The 22,265-nt window shown below is 38.6% G+C and overlaps 1 protein-coding gene across 2 annotated transcripts; it reads left to right on the plus strand.

Moving 5' to 3' along the window:
• On the plus strand, positions 1 to 20,302 carry fmo5.1.L (flavin containing dimethylaniline monoxygenase 5 gene 1 L homeolog). 2 transcript variants are annotated; one of them, NM_001093918.1, is given in 9 exon segments: positions 1 to 141; positions 10,000 to 10,146; positions 10,535 to 10,723; positions 12,583 to 12,745; positions 12,857 to 12,999; positions 14,533 to 14,732; positions 15,187 to 15,542; positions 17,150 to 17,222; positions 18,646 to 20,302. In NM_001093918.1, coding segments are annotated over 8 exon segments (1,608 nt in total). In that variant the 5' UTR covers positions 1 to 141; positions 10,000 to 10,014; the 3' UTR covers positions 18,998 to 20,302.
• The last annotated feature ends 1,963 nt before the right edge of the window (positions 20,303 to 22,265 follow it).

Here is a 22,265-nt window from a genome sequence, read left to right on the forward strand (position 1 = left end):
GTCCCAGGCAGTCTGTTTTCTACCTTCAATAGTCGGAGACTTGAGGTGGAAGATAAACAACTGCATCGCCAGTGGCCGGATTCTGAGCTCACATCAGCTATCAAATAAGCCAAGAGCATCTGATCCCATCCGATCATCAGGGTATGTGCTTTTCTTTGATATTTTGTCATTTAATCACATGCACTTATCACCCATTTATCTTTTTTTTTAAAGGCCTCTTTTTTTCTTTTTTTTTTAAATTGAAAAGAATGCCTAAAAGGAATATTAAGAAGAATAAAAGTAGTTTAAAAATTATCTGCCTTTTTTTTTCTTTATTGTGTATAGACTTATGTGATGATAATCTCACATTTACGCTCTGAGCTGATACCTTCCAGCACTGTCCAGAAGATCTTAAAGGAGTCTGACAATCTGATATAAATTTCTTTTTTGATCATGTTAAATCATTATTTTTCACCTCTCTTATCTGTAGAACCCTGCTTGGAGTAAAACATTCCTCTAAAACACTGTAGGAAACACACCGTTTGCATGAAAGGTCATTGTAGTTGTTTGTTCTACCCGGGCATATCCAATATATAACTTCATTTAGAATCCAGCACTTTTCAGGCAACTGAATTCCTAAACACGCTCTGAAATTCTCCATAAGTGGAAAAGTTTACCCAAAACTTTTTTCTTTCTTGCCCTTTTTTCTATTTAAGTCCAGTTTAAGAAACAGTTTAAGAAACTCCTATACCCTTAAAGCTATTCCTCTGTTGAGATACACCAAGGTAGTTTTTTACTAAAATCCGAATTTCTCTCATATTTTATTAAAAAAAACCACAACCAAACTCACATGCCTGATTTCATCTTATTTATTATTTAAATAAAACTTGACTTAATCAAATTTTTCTGGCTTTTTCCCTGAATTGCTCAACTTTTTCTGGCTTTTTTTCCCAAATTGCTGGAAAAAGTCGGATTTTCAGGCTAAAGCCATCTCAAACCACAAAAACTTCAAACTGAGGTAGGTGCCTTTCACATTGAATTATACAGGACCTGGACAGGTCTGTGATGGCGGATTTTCAGATTTTGCAGCATCAGCGTATAATAAATATTAAACCAAATTTTTTTAAATTATGTGCCATAATTTTAAAGGAACATTTTAACATCTATAGAAAATATATATACCACCGAGCAAGGTTGCTGTCTTTATAGGGACTGTTCTTGGGTGGCTCTTTAGAGCTACTCTGGGGATCAGGTATCGGCAGACAGGGAAGGGTTCTACTTGAACCCAGAATAATTTTAACCACATCAAGGGTTCTTCCATTTTATTCAATAACTGCATTTTGCAATACACCTTTTTAAATGCAGCTTCAGTATGTCAGGATGACTTATAATACTTGCCGATAGATGCCTATCCAGTTTTCTGCCCAAAAGACCAGAATAAATCCAATGTTGGCAGTGTTTGAGATCCATTTGTATTTATTCTTTATTTCTCCCTCTATAATATAATAATAGTAAACAGGTTAGTTTCGCAAGTGCCTACAAATTTTGTGTGTGTGTGTGTATTAATGCAGATTCCAGATAACGGGTCAGAGATCCATTTGTCGTTATTCTTTATTTCTCCTTCTATAATATAATAATAGTAAACAGGATGGATGGTTTTGCAAGTGCCTACAAATTTTGTGTGTGTGTGTGTATTAATGCAGATTCCAGATAACGGGTCTTTCTGTAATTTGGATCTTCATCCGATAAGTCTACTAGAAAATCATTTAAACATTAAATAAACCCAACAGGCTTGTTTTGTTTCCAATAAGGATAACTTATATCTTAGTTTGGATCAAGTACAAGCTACTGTTTTACTATAACAGAGTAAAAGGAAATAGTTTATAAAGCATTGGGTTATTTAAATCAAATAGTCTATGAGAGAAGGCCTTTCCATAATTTGGAGCTGTCTGGAAAATGGGTTTCCAGATAATGGATCCCATACCTGTTTTTTTTCCAAAATACAGGTAGATCAGAAGACGACTAAGATATGAAGAGGGGTCAGGTATATACAAGTATGGAGGAGATTTAGTGGAAAAGTGCACAGCCCTTATGCTTATACTTTCCAGCATAGACCAGAAGAGACTTAATAAAAATAATTAATTAATACCTAAATAACCAAATGAATAGTAAGTGAGTAGTAACTGATGGTCAAATACAAGAGTCCTCTGCACTCAACCCATTATCAATATATTTAAGACAGAGACATTTTGTGCATACTGCTACTGAAAAATGCCTTACCCTTTAAACAAAACAGGGATTGCTTGTCCATATATTGCAATATATTTAAGCTGGCCAACTACGTCAAAGTCATCCCATATCTGGCCAGTCCTGCACTCAATTTTCATCTGATTCATTAAGAATTCTATAGTTTCATTATACATTTTACAAAGGGACTAGGTTTTACCTGCAACTTACTTGCTGCTTTCAAAGTAAAACTCCCAAACTTGGCTGCCCTTTTATTAGACACCAGTGGGATCACCTGACTATAGCTGGGAGGGATGGGAGCTACAACATGGAGCTGGTCACTGCTTCTGTATAAACTATAACAAGCAAGGGAAAGTTGTGCTCACCACTATTTTTTAAAACCATTAGGCGGGGGTGCAATGAGGCTGTGACCACAAAATACATATAGACAAATACAAGATTCCTCTGCACTCAACCCATTATCAATATATTTAAGACAGCGACATTTTGTGCATACTGCTACTAAAAAATGCCTTACCCTTTAAACAAAACAGAGATTGTTTGTCCATATATTGCAATATATTTAAGCTGGCCAACTACGTCAAAGTCATCCCATAACTGGCCAGTCCTGTGTTCAATTTTATCTGATTCATTAAGAATTCTATTGCTTCATTATACATTTTACAAAAAGGACTAAGTTTTACCTGCAACTTACTTGCAGAGGACTCTTGTATTTGACTATATGTGTTTTGTGGTCACAGCCTCATTGCACCCCCGCCTAATGGTTTTAAAAAAATAGTGGTGAGCACAACTTTCCCTTGTTTGTTATAGTTATACAGAAGCAGTGACCAGCTCCATGTTGTAGCTCCCACCCTTCCCAGCTATAGTCAGGTGATCCCACTGGTGTCTAATAAAAGGCCAGCCACGTTTGGGTGTTTTACTTTGAAAGCAGCAAGTTAAGTTGCAGGTAAAACTTAGTCCCTTTGTAAAATGTATAATGAAGCAATAGAATTCTTAATGAATCAGATGAAAATTGAGCATAGGACTGGCCAGATATGGGATGACTTTGATGTAGTTGGCCAGCTTAAATATATAACAATATATGGACAAACAATCCCTGTGTTGTTTAAAGGGTAAGGCATTTTTCAGTAGCAGTATGCACAAAATGTCTCAATGTCTTAAATATATTGATAATGGGTTGAGTGCAGAGGAATCTTGTATTTGTCTATATGTATTTTGTGGTCACAGCTAATGGTTTTAAAAAATAGTGGTGAGCACAACTTTCCCTTGTTTGTAGTAGTAACTGCTGAACAATGTATGCCCACCACCAGTGAATTTACTTAAAACAAAAGTAATAAGGGTTTTAAAATATTCGACAAATAAAAAAGTAATTTGTGCTTAGTTTAGTATGCCTGTGTGGAAGCAAAATATTGTGCAGACTGTTCAATTACATATCTATAACTGTGAAACCAAAGCAACTCTCCTGCAATCCTTAACCTTAGCTCGCAAGAGTATAACTCGTATATAACACCAACCTATATTTCTATTAAATGTTCCCCCGAAGAATCTTTAATCAGAAACATACTATACATATAACAGCGAAAACAAAAAAGATTAAAGTTGATACAGGCATGGGACCTGTTATACAGAATGCTCGGGACCTGGGGTTTTCCAGATGATGAACATTTCTGTAATTCACACCTTAAGTCTACTAGAAAATAATTTAAACTTTAAATAAACCAAATAGGCTGGTTTTGCTTCCAACAAGGATACATTATACCTTAGTTTGGATCAAGTATAAGGTACTGTTTTATTATTACAGAAAAAAAGGAAATCGTTTTAAAAAAAGTCTGGATTATTAGGATAAAATAGATGCTATGGGAGATGGACTTTACATAATTTGGAGCCTTCTTGATAACGGATTTCTTTTTTAATATCTTTTGCCAGCAGAAAATATTAAAATAAACGTATGAATTTATGTAGCCGAGACAGCAACTACCAGTTGAAACACATCGTACCGATGCTCTTTGCCTCCACTTCCAGCGAGCCAGTTCAGATGGTGGATCTATTATCCAATTAAATCTTAACTGCTTTAAAACAAAACCTTTATTAGCAATAGTATCAAAATAAAAAAGTTCTTAAGGGCTCTTACTGACGAGCGGTTGTAGCTGCGCTCCCCTGCGTTCCGTTTTTCTGCGTTCAGCTGCAGGGGAGCGCAGGAATAGACGCATTACATTTTTTCCAATGGGCTGTACTCACACAGGCGCGTGTAGGCGTCGAACGCAGGAACCATGCAGCATGTTGCGTCTCAACCTGCGTTTGGCGCCTGTGTGAGTACAGCCCCATTGGAAAAAATGTAATGCGTCTAGTCCTGCGCTCCCCTGCGGCTGAATGCAGAAAAATGGAACGCAGGGGAGCGCAGGTAAAAACGCTTGTGAGTAAGAGCCCTTACACAACACCCTAAGACACACTGGGGCAAATTTACTTGCCTCTGAAGTTGCGCCAGCGTTGGCTTCGCCGCACTTCGCCGCACTTCGCCAGGCGTAGATTTGCCAGGGTTGAGCAAATTCACAAAGATCTGAAGTTGCGCACAAGTTACCGATCGTTTGTGAAGTTGCACAAGTGCTGTTCCGATCAGCGGTTCGAATTTAACGCTAGCGATGGCAAATTAGCATACGGCGTACAGTTAAAGTACAATGGCCAGCAGCATACACATTACACTATACAAGGCCAGGGACCCTTAATAAATGTGTTCTAATGCCCTACACATGTGCCCACAATATAGTTTAGGTGCCATATGTTATCAAATGTAGGGGGGAGGAGGGTACCCTAAAAAATAAATTTGCTCTTTTTCAGCTTATCACCCTTAAAAAAGTAAAAGACAACAGCGTTTTTTGGGACTTAACAAGTCCTATCTACTCTATTGCACTTCGCCTGGTCTGAGGTGGCGAAGTAAAGTGTGTCGCAAGAGGTAACGTTCATTAAAATCCGCAACTTGTGAATTAGCGTAGTTACGTCCCTTTGCCAGAGCGTAACTTCGCTTGGCATATCACTAGAGTAGGTCCACTTTGCTAGCGAATTTACGCCAGCACCCATTAGTAAATTTGCCCCACTGACTGCCTTGTCTCATCTAAGCAGAGCTTGATGTGGTCCTAAAATACAACTTGGGTATTGCAGCCTTGGGCGCGTAGGTGGACGGTGGTGTGGCTAGCTCCCATTTGTTCCCAAAGTATACAGGCAGGTGTTGCAGGAGCGGGAGATTTTGCATGGAGGTGTATTGAACCTTTATCAATGCATCGACTTTTGGTTTCTTTAAAGTGCAAGTCCACCATGCACTCGCACTGCTTAGGTGGAACAAGGCAGTGAGTGTGTCTAAGGGTGTTGCGTTGCTAACTTTTTTATTTTATAATACTATTGCTAATAAAGGTTATGTTTTAAGCAGTTAAGATTGAATTGGATAATAGATCTGAACTGGTTTGCTGGAAGTGGAGGCAAAGCACATGTGTACGATGTGTTTGAACTGGTAGTTGTGGTTGTCTCGGCTTCACAAGTTTATTTACTATTGGTTACGAACCTGCAGATGAGCAGAGTGCTCTGTGATTCTTTTGCTCATTTTCTAGTGTTTAGCAGAAAATATTAACAAATGAACAGGGAAGACTTATTAACTAACTAAGACTTAAAAACCAGTTTCTTTCAAGGTAATAATGTGTAACTCAATAAGCAGTGTAGGTTTGCCAAGGAACACTAAAAAGTAAGGTAAAGTGTACATAGGTTTTAATACATAAACTGTGTAAGGAATTTTAACCTGCGTTCCAATACGGTGGCTTTTATGTTCCTTCCACCCTTCTGTATCCAACAGCAACACAGGAGGTAACTGACCCCATTCTTCTCTAAGGGGACCATACTGACAAGTATAAGCTGGATGCAGGTTACGTTGTGCCTGTCCAAGTTTGGTGAAATGCACAAATATATCACCATAGGAGTTCACTGTTTAAAGGGAATGTCAACCCCAACAAAATTTTTTTTTTGCTTTATAAAATAAAGCCTAGTTCTATGCAACTCTGCAATATACATGTATTACAAATTTTCTATGTTTTTTAAGTTATTTGGATATGTATTGCTTTTGAAGTGTTTTGAAGGGATCTTACACAGATATTTTAAACTGTTTTCCTATCTCTCATCTCCTGATCTCAACCCAGAACTCCTAACTTGCGTCTCCTCCTGCCTGTCCGCTATCTCTACCTGGATGTCGCAACGCTACCTTAAATTAAACCTCTCTAAAACTGAAATGGTTCTCTTCCCTCCAACTAACACCAGTAACATCCCGGAAGTATCCATCATAGCTAACAATTCCACTATCAGCCCCTCTCCCCAGGCCTGGTGCCTTGGAGTTATCCTAGATTCTGCCCTGTCATTCACTCCTCATATCCAGTCACTTATTAAATCATGTCACTTCCACCTAAGGAACATATCCAAAATATGATCATTTATCACCCAAGACGCTGCCAAAATTCTTATTCACTCTCTCATCATATCGCGTCTAGACTACTGTAACTCTTTTAATTGGCCTTCCCCCTCCAGAGACTGTCAGCTCTCCAGTCCATAATGAACACTGCTGCAAGGCTCATACACCTCAGCAACCGCTCCTCCTCTGCCTCGCCATTCTGTCAATCCCTGCACTGGCTTCCATTACCTTTCAGAATCAAATTCAAATTAATGACACTGACATTCAAAGCACTTCATAACTCCCCCTACATCTCTGAACTCATCTCTATATAATCACCCAATCATTTACTACGCTCCTCTACTGACCTGCTACTCAACTCTTCTCTCATTACCTCCTCACATGCTCGCATTCAAGACTTTGCAAGGGCTGCACCCCTCCTCTGGAACTCTCTCCCACAGTCTGTCCGACTTTCTCCCAACCTTTCTGCCTTCAAGAAATCTCTGAAAACGCACTTCTTTCGAGAAGCCTACCCTCACTCTGCTTAACTACCAAACGCAACACCACATACAGTACCACATTTCTCACCCACTTAATTCGATCTTGCCCACTCCCACACCTTGTGTATTACTCCCTTCCCTTTAGACTGTATGCCTATGCATAGGGCCTTCCTCACCTTTTTGTACCTGTTTTGATTTTGATGTATGTAACTCCATATGTTCTATGTATAGAATTCATGTGAAGTAGTTGTATAATCACATTTACTTTACAGTGCTACGCAATATGTTGGCGCTATATAAATACATGTTAATAATAATAAAATAATAATGCAATGGCCCTGGTATAACCAGGAATATTATGAAATCTGGCACTTAATCTTGCACTCAAGACTCTTAAAGCATGGCAAGCATGTATGTTAAAATGGCAGGCATAAAGGCACAAGTGCTAGGTATAATATATTCTGCCTAAAATATAATAAATTAGACCTTAGGTTTCATAATTTGCAACATTAGTAAGACGAATCTTGTACATTTCAATAACTCTTCTTGATGTAAATGTTTGAGAGAGAGAGAGAGAGAATTATCAAAATACTCTGCTGCCCATATATGTAGATTTTACAAAGACAAGCTCCATAAAGTAGAGGAAATCCCCCAAGTAGACAAACTCGCCATGATACCATCCTAAAACTTATTCTAGTATTTTCTCTTTCCAATTAAACCTGCTACTCCTTCAAAACAAACTACTTGCTGGAGTAATACAAAGCAGTAACCTTTCCTTCTATTGTCTGAAAAGTGGAAGGGGCAGCCTGGTATGAAGGTAAATTCAGTTAGGTTTGGGGTGAATATCTTTGTTGTTTTGGAACTACACAAGGGGCTCTTTTACAGTGACACTTTTCACATCAGCCCAAACATCTGATTTGGAGCACACTATTGGGCCTTAATAATGGTATGAACTTTAGTTTCATAACATATTTGTCATGGTAAAAGGCTACCGTCAATATGGTTTTTCTTAAAAATTAAAGATTTTTTTTGTTCAAATACTGCATTTCCCACAATTTGAGGGGAAATCACTTTTTCAAGATTTATTAAAATAAACAATTTGAAAAACTCCACCAGCTAAAACATATTGACATTCCATAGATGTCAATGGGGGGTGTATCTGAAGCATTCAAGAAAGTTGATGTTCATTTTCCCCCCAGGATTTCTTAAACAGTAGAGATTTACAGGCTCATTAAAAATGAATGGAACCACGATCGACTTGTATTAGACCTGGAACAGGTATATGCAAGACTTCAGGGATGCTGAACTCTGTAGCAGATTGTAGAGTGCAGAATGTTTGTAATTTATTTACAAAACACAATTCTAACAGGAATACTTTTGCAATATGCTGGTTCCTTTTATAAAATGTGCTTCCTTTCTTGCTGTAGATGGCAGTATCTCCTCATTAGGCTAAATACAAGTATCTGTACAGGCCTGACAACACCAACATACTATGCAGGCCTGTTCTGCAGCATTGCTTATGCCTCAGATCTGCTTGGAAAATAATAACCAGAGAATGTGTTTATTGAACATCCAAAGGAGTGTACATAAAGATCAAGCAGGAACATAGAACAGCAGTGGATTTGCATATACTCGCAAGCACCAATGGTCCGTATTAGTCCCCACAGGGAAAAGAACATACACAGCAGCGATGAAGGTAGACACAGCTTTTAGCATTTTCCCTAAGTGGAACCCAGGGGAATCTCTGCAATCTCAAGTCTGTACACTTACTGTCCCTACTCTGGGTAATTAGTACCCGGGATCTTAATCCCACTCATACTCCTCGACAGAGCCTTAGGCTGCTTATCTAAATAAGGTGAGTAGCCTATCCTTACTAGACCTGACCTGTCTAGGTTCCACTTTACCCTGCCTGCTCAGGCCAGGGCTTACACAAAATAGACCCTGAGCACATGGCTGCTCAGGACTATATACTTTAGCACTGATGGAACTACAGGGGGTATATCTCAAAGCAGGATGAGGAAACAGGCCCTCCTCATTACTGTATTTTAATAACAGTTTAGGCATCTAGAAAACTAGGGGACTGCCTACTAAATAATACTGGGAAACTACTTTACAGTCCTATACACTTTCATAGACATGATCTGCTTAGAGACGTCAGGAGGAAGCCTCACCTGCAACCTCATCATAAAAAAAAAAAAAAAGTTTCTCCCGGATCTAGACAAACCATAGGCCTGTTGAAAATAAGTGCTGGCGACACCGAATAAACTTGGTTGGTTTTATTTCCAGGTCACTGCAATGATTCACAGGAAGGTGCCTAACATCAGCAAACCCACCAAACCTGGGGTTCCTTGTCCTTTAACAACTTTTTAAGTTCCCTTATGTTTACTTGAAAGTTTTTTGTTCTTTAGCTCTTCATTTCTTCCACTCTCAAGGCAGGACCCAGTGCAGTGCAAATCCCATTGCCAGAACTCTAAGGCTCTGCAGCTCTTCTTGCCAGGTTCTGCTTACAATAAAGAGGAGATGTATCCCTTATAGGCATATTTGACGTATAAGCAGTGTTGAAGAAGAGGTCTTCATAGTATGTCGGTGTGAAATAACTATTGATTTCATAAATTTGGATTTCAGAGCAAAACACAACTGTGCTGCTTTGAAGAATAGATTTCCTAAGCCTAAAAGAATAAGGTAGTACCTAGCCATTCAATACTAGTGCTAGGTCTTGGCAGACCTACATATAGCTCAAGCCTCCTGATTTTCAATCAACTATAGGCATCTACTTAATGTCACGAGTTGCTTTAACAATGCATCAAATTGAACACCTACAGCCGTACTTATATTTTATCACAATTACAGAGGCCACTCAAAACAATGGTGAAAACTGTGGCGGTTGTTGGGGCTGGAGCCAGTGGTTTGGCTGCCATTAAATGCTGTCTAGATGAAGGGCTGGAACCTGTTTGCTTTGAAAGGAGTGGAGATATAGGAGGACTCTGGCAGTACAAGGCAAGTACCAATGCAGGATGCAATTCTTCTAAGATGGTTTATGAGAAGTATAAACCTATAATAAGCGTAAACAAATACTTTTTCACAACTCAAGTGCCTAAGTTTGCCTGTACCTCATAATGTACAGTGCTATAGAATATGTTGATTCTCTATAATAAATAAATACTTAATGCTAATATATATAATATGCCTTTTGGAGGTGTTGTTTTTATAGAAGATATTCCTTTCGTCTATTGACTTTCTACCAAAGGGTTTGACCATACTTGGGTGCTTTAGCTGATGAGAAAATCACCTTGGTGGAGGATGCAGAGAGATTCATATTCTAGCATCTTTTGTGTTTGCAGTAATGGTAAAGTGGATAGTTTTTATGTGTTCTGGATTCTAACAGGACAACCCTGAGGATGGACGAGCCAGTATCTACAAGTCTGTTATCATAAACACATCCAAGGAAATGATGTGCTTCAGTGATTTCCCCATCCCAGACCACTTTCCAAACTACATGCACAACTCCAAAATCATGGACTATTTCCGCATGTATGCCCAGAACTTCAGCCTGATGAAATATATACAATTTAAGGTATCGTTACATTTTAAACAAATCTGTACATTTTAATTATGTAAAGCTGCCACTTTCCTTCAGAGGTGGAATATAAGATACTCCATTCTGACCAAGCAAAAACTATAACTTCTGTCTGGGACACAGAAATATTTATGTGAATGTTTGTTTTTACTGAAAAACAGGATTCTGCAAAACAAGTGAACAGTACTAAAATTACAGTTAATCCCGGTTCTTGCATCGGCACAAATTAAACATTTCAATCAACTGGAATTAGATTTAAGGCACATGTTGACAAACATTTCAGAATGAAGTGGTTTGTCCCTGTTTTGTGATTATGAACTTTTTTGGCTACAGCAGCTTTCAATTTTTAAAAAGATACATAATCACATAATTCACTGTTTCCCCTTTTGGGCCTGGGGCTTTCTGCGGTGACTCTTACATAGGTCTTGCTCACTTCAGGTACATCAGAGAAAGCATAGGACCAGGGGGCCAACCAGAAGTGTTAAAGGTGGCCAGAAACTAAGTTGAAATTTAGGAGGTATCATTGATATTCAGGGAACAAGCTAGCAGGCCAAGAGTAGGGGTAGATTGACTAAATGACGAAGTAGCTAACGCTAGCACCAATTGGCCAATGTTGCCATCTGCAGGGACATCGACAATTCACTAACAAGCGCAGGTGTCAATTGGCTAGCAAAAGAGACCGTCTCTAGCGTTCATTCGCACTTTTCGCAACTTTTCGCTCTGGCAAAAGGTTGTTACTCCACAAATTCAGTAAAGTGCGGATTTTACTGAACGTTACCTCTTTCGCTAGAGTTGACTTTGCCACTTCAGACCAGGCGAAGTGCTAAAAAGAAGCAAGATCTTCCTCAATCTTCTGTCACTTACATCATATCCTGTGTGCCGAAAATGCATTAAAGTTACAAAAACGCTGGAGACTTTTCCTTATTTGAAGCGGGATTGCCTGTAAAAGTCCTAACAAACTGTTTTTGGGGAACCGGCTTTCTCTAGACATTTCATAACATATGGAACATTGATGTTGAGGGTATTAAATAGATTCTCTTGTCTTTATTAAGGTTCCCTGGACATTGGTAACTTCAAGCATTTGCACCAACATTTATAAGAAAGACCTCCATACAACTTTAAATTACCCACCGTATGCAAATTGACCTAAGTGCAAAATCACTAGCGAATTTTCGCTAGGCACAAACGAACGCTAGTGCATCTTTGCTATGAAATGCTCGTACTGCGGAAGTAACGCTAGCGAAAAATGTCGCCAGTGTTCGGTGCCCAGGGCGCAACTTTGCATATTGGTGAATTAGCGTAATGCTAGCGAATTTGCACCTGGCGAAGCGGTGTGATGTATGTGAAGTGGTCGCTGGCAACAATTCCCCCTTTAGTAAATCTGCCCCTAAGGGTGGGCATTGTAATCTGTAGACAAAGGAAGGTCAAGAATCAGGCAGACAACACATTAATCAAAATCAATGCCAGAAAGGGCTCTAGTAGTTTCTGTAGTGTGGCAGATTCCTGATCACTTTGACAAAGAGCCTGTAACAGTTAGCTGTGGGCATAAGGAACCATAAATGACAGACCCAATAAAGAAAGCCCTTTAGTCAGTACTGAAGATGGAATATTTTGGTATATGGATGCCTTTTATTCAGAATGAGAAGACAAGCAAGCAATGGAAGATATCATTTTTATATTCTAGGATAAGTTAATAAATGCACTGTCTAACTTGTTTATTTAATTAATGATGTATGGTAGAGCTGGATAATGAAATGTCTAGGCCATCAACAGGACATGGAAAGTGCCGTTCCCTTCCGAACTCCGTTAACCAAGAGAATATTGTGTAACCATCTTGCTACACTTTTATGTTTTAGACTACGGTTTGCAGTATCAAGAAAAGCCTGGATTTCGCCACTAGTGGCCAGTGGATTGTAACCACAGAAAAGGAGGGAAAGCAAGATACAAGTGTCTTTGATTCCATCCTTATTTGCAGTGGCCATCATATGTTTCCCAATTTACCATTGGCTTCCTTTCCAGGTAAATGAATGAAAATACAAAATATACCTTACAGCTCCCCATTTTTTTTTGTTTATAAAAATATGTATAATATGTGGCGTTGCTTTAATGTTTTATTTATTATCCCTCAAGGAATAGAAACATTTAAGGGCCTTTACATGCACAGTCGAGACTACAAGAGCCCTGAAGGCTTTCAGAACAAAAGAGTCTTAGTGATTGGAATTGGAAATTCTGGTGGGGACATTGCTGTGGAACTAAGCAGGATAGCAAAGCAGGTAAATGTGTTTTAGAAAGTTGGGTGTGTATATATATATATATATATATATATATATATATATATATATATATATATATAATATATATTATATATTATATATTATATATTATATATTATATATTATATATTATATATTATATATTATATAATATATGTGTGTGTGTATTCTGGCAAGTGGTAATGCAAGCAGTTCATATACTGCCAAACAGTAACATTGCAGGTCGTATTCAGTTAAAAAGGCAATGCATCTGGCCTCGTCTTACCAAAGAGTTATGCAACAGGTGATATCCTGCCAAGAGGTAATGCAGCAGGTACTGTATATCCTAGCATGAGTTATACAATATGTCATACGGAGCAAAAGAATTCAAAAGGTCATGTCATGGCAGAATAATGTAGATAAAAGATAAAAAAAAATGATATAAAACGACAGATGAGCCCTTATTAGCAGGGCTGTTTAATGGGCATTTACCAGGGGCCCACCAGACCTTTAATCCACTAGAATAGCTCAACACAACATTTATATTCTACTTTGGTAAACACAGACCATTTCCTTATTGCCTGCCTTAGAATATTCAAGTTTATCTGCATGAGGATAGTACTGCCACAAATTTATGGATGTGGTTGCTGGGGACCCACAAACAAGATCATTGCCTTGATCCTGTTGTCACCTTAAATGGGCTGTGGGGTACTAGGTTAAACACCAAGCCAAGCACAAGGACAAGTAAACCTGTAGGAACACGAGACTGCAAAACAGTGTACAGAATATGTAAAAGTGTGGGTGGTGTAAATAGGCACAGAGAAAAAGAGAGAAAAGCCAGAATCATATGGAGAGCCAGGAGAGGAAGAGTGCAGAGAATTGAAGGGCTTTGACATTAAGAAAACATTTCTTTGCCAATCAGGGAGCCATAATAAAGATTTTATGAGCAGAGACACTGTGAGAGTAGGTGGATTCTAGTAGAAGAGTTTAAGATAGATTGAAGAAGGAATGTGGAAGCCAGGTTAGTAGTTGGTTGCAATAGTGTAGGCGGGTAGGAAAAAAGGCATTGAATGGCTTAAGAATAAAAGGAACATGTTTTTGCTTTATTCTAACGGAAGAAAAGGCAGTTAATTAACAAGGCTAGTGAGCATGTTATTATAATTAACAGGTGTTGCTTAGTGATGACAAGTCTTTGTCAACATCTGTGGAGGTCCATATCAAATGCATAGTCAAATTTTATCAGGAGCCAGTGAAGCTGCAGACATGGAGAGTCTATATATTATTTGTCTATATATTGCAATATATTTAAGCTGGCCAACTATGTCAAAGTCATCCCTGGTCTGGCCAGTCCTACACGCAACTTCCATTTCATTCATTAAGAATTCTACTGCTTCATTATTCATTTTACATATTGAATTTGCTGCATTGCATTTGAAATATATGAATGAAATGCAGAACCCTGGCACTGGCACTGGCCACTAACCAATGAAGCAGCATGACGCCTTTAATGAACGCCAGATCCTGCCGATTGCTTTCTGTGTTTTATATCTCTAGGTGTTCCTAAGCACTAGACGAGGAGCGTGGATTGTGAACCGTGTCTCTGCAAATGGTTACCCACTGGATACTTTAAAAACTCGTCGCTATGTGTACCTGCTCAACAAAGTCCTGCCTTCCAGCCTGATCAACTATATTGCAGAAAATAAAGTTAACCAAAGATTTGATCATGACAACTACGGGCTCTTACCCACACACAGGTAAGGTGTCTGCACACATTGTATTTACTGTTATGAAGCCAAAGGTTAAAAACCTGAAACTGATGCCCCTGAACTTCGGTAAGACTAGTAATCATTGTGGCCAAAAGTGCTATCTCTTGAGCAAAGGACTGCTTAGCTCGATCACCCAAACCTTAAAAGGCAACTCCACCTTATAATTAAAGTTATAGTGAAAGCAGTGTATTCTGTCCAAGTCTGGTTCTGACTCCTGAAACAATATAGCAGATGCTGGCAGCATAACAGACCTAGAGGAGAACTGACATCTGCTACATTGTTATAAGAGTCAGAACCAGAGACCAGAAAGGGATAATTAAATACTGATTGCAATTACATTTGAAAATAACTTTAAAATCATGGATATTATGTAATTGGAACGTTGCTGAGAAAACAACTGCTGAATAAATCTTATTTCTGTTTGTTGGTGTTTTTACTGAAGATTTAACGGGCAACACCCGACCGTCAATGATGATCTCCCTAATCGCATCATCTCGGGGCAGGTTAAAATAAAATGCAATGTGAAGGAGTTTAAGGAGAACGATGTTGTGTTTGAAGATGGTACAGAGGAGAAGGACATTGACATGGTTATCTTTGCCACTGGATACAGCTTTTCCTTCCCCTTCTGTGATGAGTCTGTTCTTGTAGTGACAGAGAACAAAGTCTCTTTGTACAAATATATTTTCCCTCCTCATTTGGAGCAGAATACCCTTGCAGTGATTGGTCTGGTTCAGCCCATCGGTGCTATCATGCCTATATCTGAGCTCCAGGCTCGCTTAGCAACAAGAGTCTTCAAAGGTAAGGTTTACAAAGATCTTTTGTATGTTGCATATGACCAACTCACATTTTAGTGTGAATAATTCTTAAAAATGTGGTAGGCAACTTTTACCTACCAGTTAATAACAGCTATTGCTATTGCTCATTTGCTTCACTCATTTCTAGAAATTGGGTTTGACCATGAAAGACTTATAATAACTGGTGGGCACAACAAAGAGTACTCTGTAAGCACTTTCAGGATAGGGCCTTGTGGTACAGGTATGGGATCCGGTATCCAGAAATATGTTATCCAGAAAGCTTCAAATTACGGAATGGTCATCTCCCATAGACTCCATTTTTTCCAAATAATACAAATTTGTAAAAATGATTTCCTTTTTCTTTCTCTGTAATAATAAAACAGTTGCTTGTACTTGATCCCAAATAAAAGATAATTAATCATTATTGGAAGCAAAACCAGCCTATTAGGTTTATTTAATGTTTACATGATTTTCTAGTAGACTTAAAGGGCATGTAAAGGCAAAAAAATAAAATCCAATTTTACTTTCTTTAATGAAAAAGAAACCTATCTCCAATATACTTTGATTAAAAAATGTGTACAGTTTTTATAAGAAACCTGACTGTATGCAGTGAAATTCTCCCTTCATTTACTGCTGTGGATAGGAATTGTCAGATGGTCCCTAACTGCTCTGCAGGGAAACAATCATATTTATGAACAGCAAGGGGAGCCCCCGCCTTACTTCCCAGCCATGTAGAACTCAAGCAGCTGTAGAGCATTTGTGTAGAGATTTGTATTGTATTTTATTTTTTACTTTACATCCTCTTACTGTTTCCAACTCCATGTGCAGGAACAAAGATCATGGATCCAGATTTAAACAGATAAACTGGGATTCTGTTTGGAGGATTATTTTGCTGCAGCCACTGGTTCTGCAGAGTTGGAGAAAGTTTGTATTAATCAATACAAAAACTATAAAATCCACATTAGATTACATGACAACACAGGAGCCAGTGCAGTTTGCCTATTCTGATTATTAATCAGTTTTGCTGTATCGGCTTCTGGCAGATATTATTTGACTTGTGCTGTTTTGATAATTTATGATGATCCCTAAGCAGCCCAGACCACACTGAGCATGTGCACAGTCTTGGTCTTGCAAATATGTTTAACAAAGTTACAAGATGGTGACCCCCTGTGGCCAACTTTGAAAGCATAAATTATTTGTTTGATTAGGCTTGGGGTGCAGTAAGTTTATGTTTAGTATACAAAATACAACATTTCTAGCCTATTTAAGACTTTACTTTCCCTTTAAGGTATGAAGATCCAACTAAGGAAAGAGCCATTATCCAGAAAATACCAGCTCCCGAGTATTCTGTATAACAGGTCCCATACATGTACCACCACAATAATTAGCCATCATAGTTTCTTTGTGAAATGTATTGTAAGCAAATATTAATAATGAAGGATTCATATATTTCTCGGGTTATTACCCATAACTGTAAATTACAGAAACTTAATTTGCATAGAAGAAACTCTTATATTAGCCTTATTTTTCATGTAAAACAGACAATTAAAGATTAGGATGTTTGTGCCTATGATGTCTCATCTTACCTCTCTCTAAAACACCCCCATGCAGGTTTAGTAAGGCTGCCCGCGGCACAGAGCATGGTCCATGATGTGGCACAGAAGAGGCAGAAAATGGAAAGTCGGTAGGTTTTTGGTCTGTGCATTTGTAATGTAGTTACAGTGCAGGATTATCCTGGTAAACCTTTGTCCACTGTTGTGCCCTTCTTTATTACTTTCTAAATACATGCAGTCTGAAAAAATGTGTAAACCATATTTGAGAATATAATAAATAGTGCAATGAAAGGATAGACGGGTTACTTATCCCTTTATTAATTGTATTGCATGGACTTCATACAAAAGGGAGGACTGGGGAGTGCAGATTCTGGCACAAATACCTGCTCTATGCACCCCCACTTCCCCAATAACCATTAGTGCCCAGCATGAGTGCCATATACATTCTTTGTTTTACTTCTCAGTCTGTGCTACAATGTACAGAACGCTTATTGATTTACTCATAAAACCAGTTTTTATTTCCTATTGCCTCTTTCTTACGTTGAATTCACACATTCAGTACATGATAGGAACATCTTGGAGATGGGCTGCATGGGCAACTGTCTGCTATAATAACTATATTGGCTGTCAAGGTATGCAGATATTTAATTAATGACAACCAAATGTAGAAACTAAAGTAGAAATATGAGCCTGTGTTCAGCACAAGCCCATTTACTAAAGCTTTTATCCCCCTTTAAGGTCTTTAAATGTGTGTATTAGAACACGGTAATATTTTTACCATTCCCTGAACTCTTCATAGATACTTTATTGTAATTTTGCCCCATGCTTGAATCAATAGCAACCAATCACCAACTAGCTTGGGTTAGGCTTGAATGGAGTAGTACAAGTAGACTAATGGATGAAAATGGTTGGTAAAGGTTACTATGCTAGTCTGCTCCTACTCTAGCCATTAGCCTTTCTAATTGATAGGGCAACTGAATATTGTGTTAAAGGAATAGTTCAGTGTAAAAATAAAAACTGGTAATAGATAGGCTGTGCAAAATAAGAAATGTTTCTAATAGTTAGTTGGGCAAAAATGTAATGTATAAAGGCTGGAGTGACTGGATGTCTAACATAATAGCCAGAACTCTGCTTCCTGCTTTTCAGCTCTCTAACTCTGAGTTAGTCAGAGACTTCGGGGGGGGGGCACATGGTACAAACCTTTTCAGTGAGTTTGCAATTGATCCTCAGCATTCAGCTCAGATTCAAAAGCAACAGTAATGACCCATGTGCCCCCCTCAAGTCACTGATTGGTTACTGCCTGGTAACCAATCATTAGAAACCAAGAGAGCTGCAAAGCAGGGAGTAGTGTTCTGGCTATTATGTTACACATCCAGTCACTCCAGCCCTTATACATAACATTTTTTCCTAACTAACTATATTAGAAACATTTTTTATTTTGCACAGCCTATCTATTTACTCAGTTTTTATTTTTATACTGAACAATTATTTTAAGTAAACTTGAAGAGTGTTTGTCCTTAAACACATCCTATTCTTGATTTGTTCCCTTATAAGTTATGTGAGGAGCCAGCGGCACACTATACAAGTGGACTATGTGGAATATATGGATGAAGTTGCCAGTCTGCTTGGTGCCAAGCCCAGACTGTTTCTGCTCTTCATGACTGATCCGAAGTTTGCTCTGAAAGTATTCTTCGGCCCATGTACCCCCTATCAGTACCGCCTTATGGGCCCAGGAAAGTGGAGTGGAGCCAGAGCCGCCATCATGACCCAGTATGATCGTATCATCAAACCCACCAAGACTCGCTCCCTTGATAATCCTTCAAGAGATAAATCCTTTCTGAACGTCATCCAAGTCTGCACCATTCTGATTCTTCTGGCTGCTCTTCTATATCAAATAATATGTTAAACATTTAGCAGTAAATGAATGGGGAATTAAGGTGACGGCACTTGATCCAGTCTACAGGCAACATGACAATGTACCATCCCTGAAATCTCCAAGTCTTTTTCTCTCTGATGCCTTTGTACCAAAGAACTTCATCAAAACTCTATGGGGCATATTTATTAAGCTGCATAAAATGAAGTGTAAAAGCTGTGTAAAATGAATGGCGAATTTATCAGGTGCGAGTAATTTGACGCCATGCGAATGCCAGATTTGCTGCCTTTTTTATACATTTCTTCCAGCGGAAGTCATTCTATGGGGCATATTTATTATGTGGGTTAAAAAACAGTGGAATAATTCACCACACATCGCCAGGCATCACCTTGTAACAAAATGACGTAAAAATAGCGTAATTTTATAACACTCTTTTTCTTTAAGCAACTGCCGCTGGAAGCAGTGTAATTGACGGCAGCAAATCTGGCGTAAAATAAAACACACCTTGATAAATTCGCCATTTATTTTACACAGCTTTTTACACCGGCAAATTTCGTTTTACACAGCATAATAAATAGGACCCTAAAAAATATACGTCTTTTTTTTTTTTTACACGGTGAAGCCTGGAGATGTGTGGTGTATTACCCCCTGTTTTTTACACAGCATAACATGCCCCTATGACTACTGTTAGCACTCAGAGTAAAATAATGATTTGTGGATACACAGTAAAATGCATATATGAATTTCTGGTCCACATTTTGTTCTGAGTTCCTGAGTATCTTTGAGAGGCATATTTATTATACGGTGTAAGAAATAGCGGGATAATACACCACACATCAACAGGCTTCGCCATGTAAAAAACAGCACAAAATACTGCGTAACATTTTTGCTGTTTTTTTCTATGTGACTTCCGCTGAAAGCAATGTAAAATAACTTTGGCAAATCTGACATTTGCATGGCATATGATTACACAGATTTTTTCCAAGCTTTTCCGGTGAATTTAGTTTTACACAGCATAATAAATATGCCCCTGAGTGTCCTGAGTGTCTTATTACCTTTAAAATTGGCATCTGGGTTAGTAAATGGGCACATGTACAATACTTGTAATAATGGTGAAATTGGGCACTGAATAATGAGGAATATCCTATTTACTAATTTTTCCAAAGGGTGTTGTTACTCTATAGTTTACTTGTACTAATCCTGTCGCTGCAATCCAGAAAATACTTTTAAGATTAATATCAGATTGAAGGAATTTCTAATGGGAATTTTATCTTGAAATTTTGTTTTATGCAAATACCTTTCTGACATATGTTCAATAAAGCAGACTTTAACCCTGTGTGTGGTTTGTGTTGAATGTTGTGGCCACAGTAGAATGGGATAGAGATTGACTAAGATACTTCTTTATTGTCTCATTTCACATGCAATGAGATGCAGTGCTTTAGGGCAGAGACACACAGTCAGATTCAGGGAGATTAGTCAACCGGCAACAAATCTCCTCTTCTTTGGGGCGACTAATCTCCCCGAACCACCTTCCCGCCAGCTAGAATAAAAATCGCAGACAGGGCGGCAATTAGAGCACTTCGTTTTCCGAAGTTGTCCGAAGTTTCCTTGGACTGAGATCAAACTATGACTGGGCCATTGTAGAATATTCACTTTTTTGATCTTGAGTCACTCCATTGTGACTTTGGCATTGAGTTTTGGGTCATTTTCCTGCTAACAACAACATTTTCCCAAGCTTTAGTAAATTGAAACCGGTTGAGCTGCAGTATTTCCCTTTAATTTGCACCATTCAGTATTGTTCCAGTATTATTCCGTTGCCTAGACCCTGGTAGTAAAAAACAACCCCACAGCATGATGCTGCCACCAACTTTACTTATATAAGACTATATTCTGTCAATTATCTACTGGCAGCTGATCATCAGCAAGCAGGATCCCTTGTGATTTTCAGCAGTTTGTTTTTAGGATTTTTCCTTTCTCTGTTAACACTTACACTTCATCTCAGTAAAGCATAGCTTAATATTACAAAACATGTAAGAAACAAGATGCCAATAGAAAGTGTGATTTTTTTTTTCGGCAAAACATTCTAGCAGTGTTTATAACTCCGTCCTAAATACAGAAACCTAAAGTTTTCTGCTCAGAGTTTTAGAAGCTGAAGCTGAAACTCACTGGATTACACAGGACATGGGCAGGCTTTGTTTAATTATACCTGATCAGAGAGTATAATTATAACTACTGGGCCATCAGAGCCTGCTCCCTGTGGCCTGACCATAAAGTGGCTGATCTATAAGTGGAGTTTAAAACAGTAAAAATCAGTTTATTGTACAGAAATTGTACAGAAACCTAAGGTGGCCATACACTGGCCGACATCCATTTGTGTATACATGCCCAAATGCAGGGATCCCCAACCTTTTTCACCTGTGAGCAACATTCAGATGTAAAAAGAGTTGGGGAGCAACACAAGCATGAAACATGTTCCTGGGTGGTGCCAAATAAGGGTTGTGATTGGCTATTGATAGCCCCTATGTGGACTGGCAGCAGGAGACTGTTTGGTAGGATAGCTAGTTTTTATGCAACCAAAACTTGCCTCCAAGCCTGGAATTCAAAAATAAGCACCTGCTTTGAGGCCACTGAGAGCAACATCCAAGGGGTTGGAGAGCAACATGTTGCTCACGAGCCACTGGTTGGGGATCACTGCCCAAATGGTTAGGAAGTAAAATGGATCAGACAGATTAATAAATAGAAATAAATATAAAGTGCATAATTCTTGGCACATTCAAGCTGGTTTATACCATGGTTCATAAGTTGAAGGCTCGTTGCATACTCAGAATGGTGCCAACCAAACATATGGTAACACCAGGTCGGTTTCTAGTTGCACAAACCCCTTAGATTAATGATTATGGTATTGTTGTGACTGCTCTCATGAATGGTGACATCCCAAAATGCATGTAGTGTGGTCTCTAAAATAGCCAGAGCTCTAAAGACCCACCAGAGTAATACTAGAGCGATACTGGCAAAAGCACAAAAGGCACAGCACAATAAAACACATAAAAGCCTAAAAATCTAAAAATCGGCCAGTGCAATGAAACTGGTAAGCCTCCAAAAGTTCAAGTCTTGATATCTGTAAGCTGGCCAATGACAGGGGGCAAGCAATCTGGCACAGGGCCTCACATACTTTGAGCTTTGAAAATTCAAATGCTATGCGTTCTAGAAGCTGACCACAAACAGGAGCCAAGCCCACAAAAGTTGGCTAGGCCGGTAAGGCTGCAATATGGCAAAAGCAATCTAAGAGCTAAGGTCCATA

Source organism: Xenopus laevis, chromosome 4L (genome assembly GCF_017654675.1).
Source record: "Xenopus laevis strain J_2021 chromosome 4L, Xenopus_laevis_v10.1, whole genome shotgun sequence".
Lineage (NCBI taxonomy): Eukaryota > Metazoa > Chordata > Amphibia > Anura > Pipidae > Xenopus > Xenopus laevis.

Bases quoted from the DNA above. Each gene is read 5' to 3' on its own strand.
- fmo5.1.L (XM_018256813.2), top strand. From the start codon at position 10,015: ATGGTGAAAACTGTGGCGGTTGTTGGGGCTGGAGCCAGTGGTTTGGCT. The intron at 10,724-12,582 runs GTATCGTTACAT...TTTATGTTTTAG, and splicing joins TGAAATATATACAATTTAAG to ACTACGGTTTGCAGTATCAA. The intron at 13,000-14,532 runs GTAAATGTGTTT...TTATATCTCTAG, and splicing joins TAAGCAGGATAGCAAAGCAG to GTGTTCCTAAGCACTAGACG.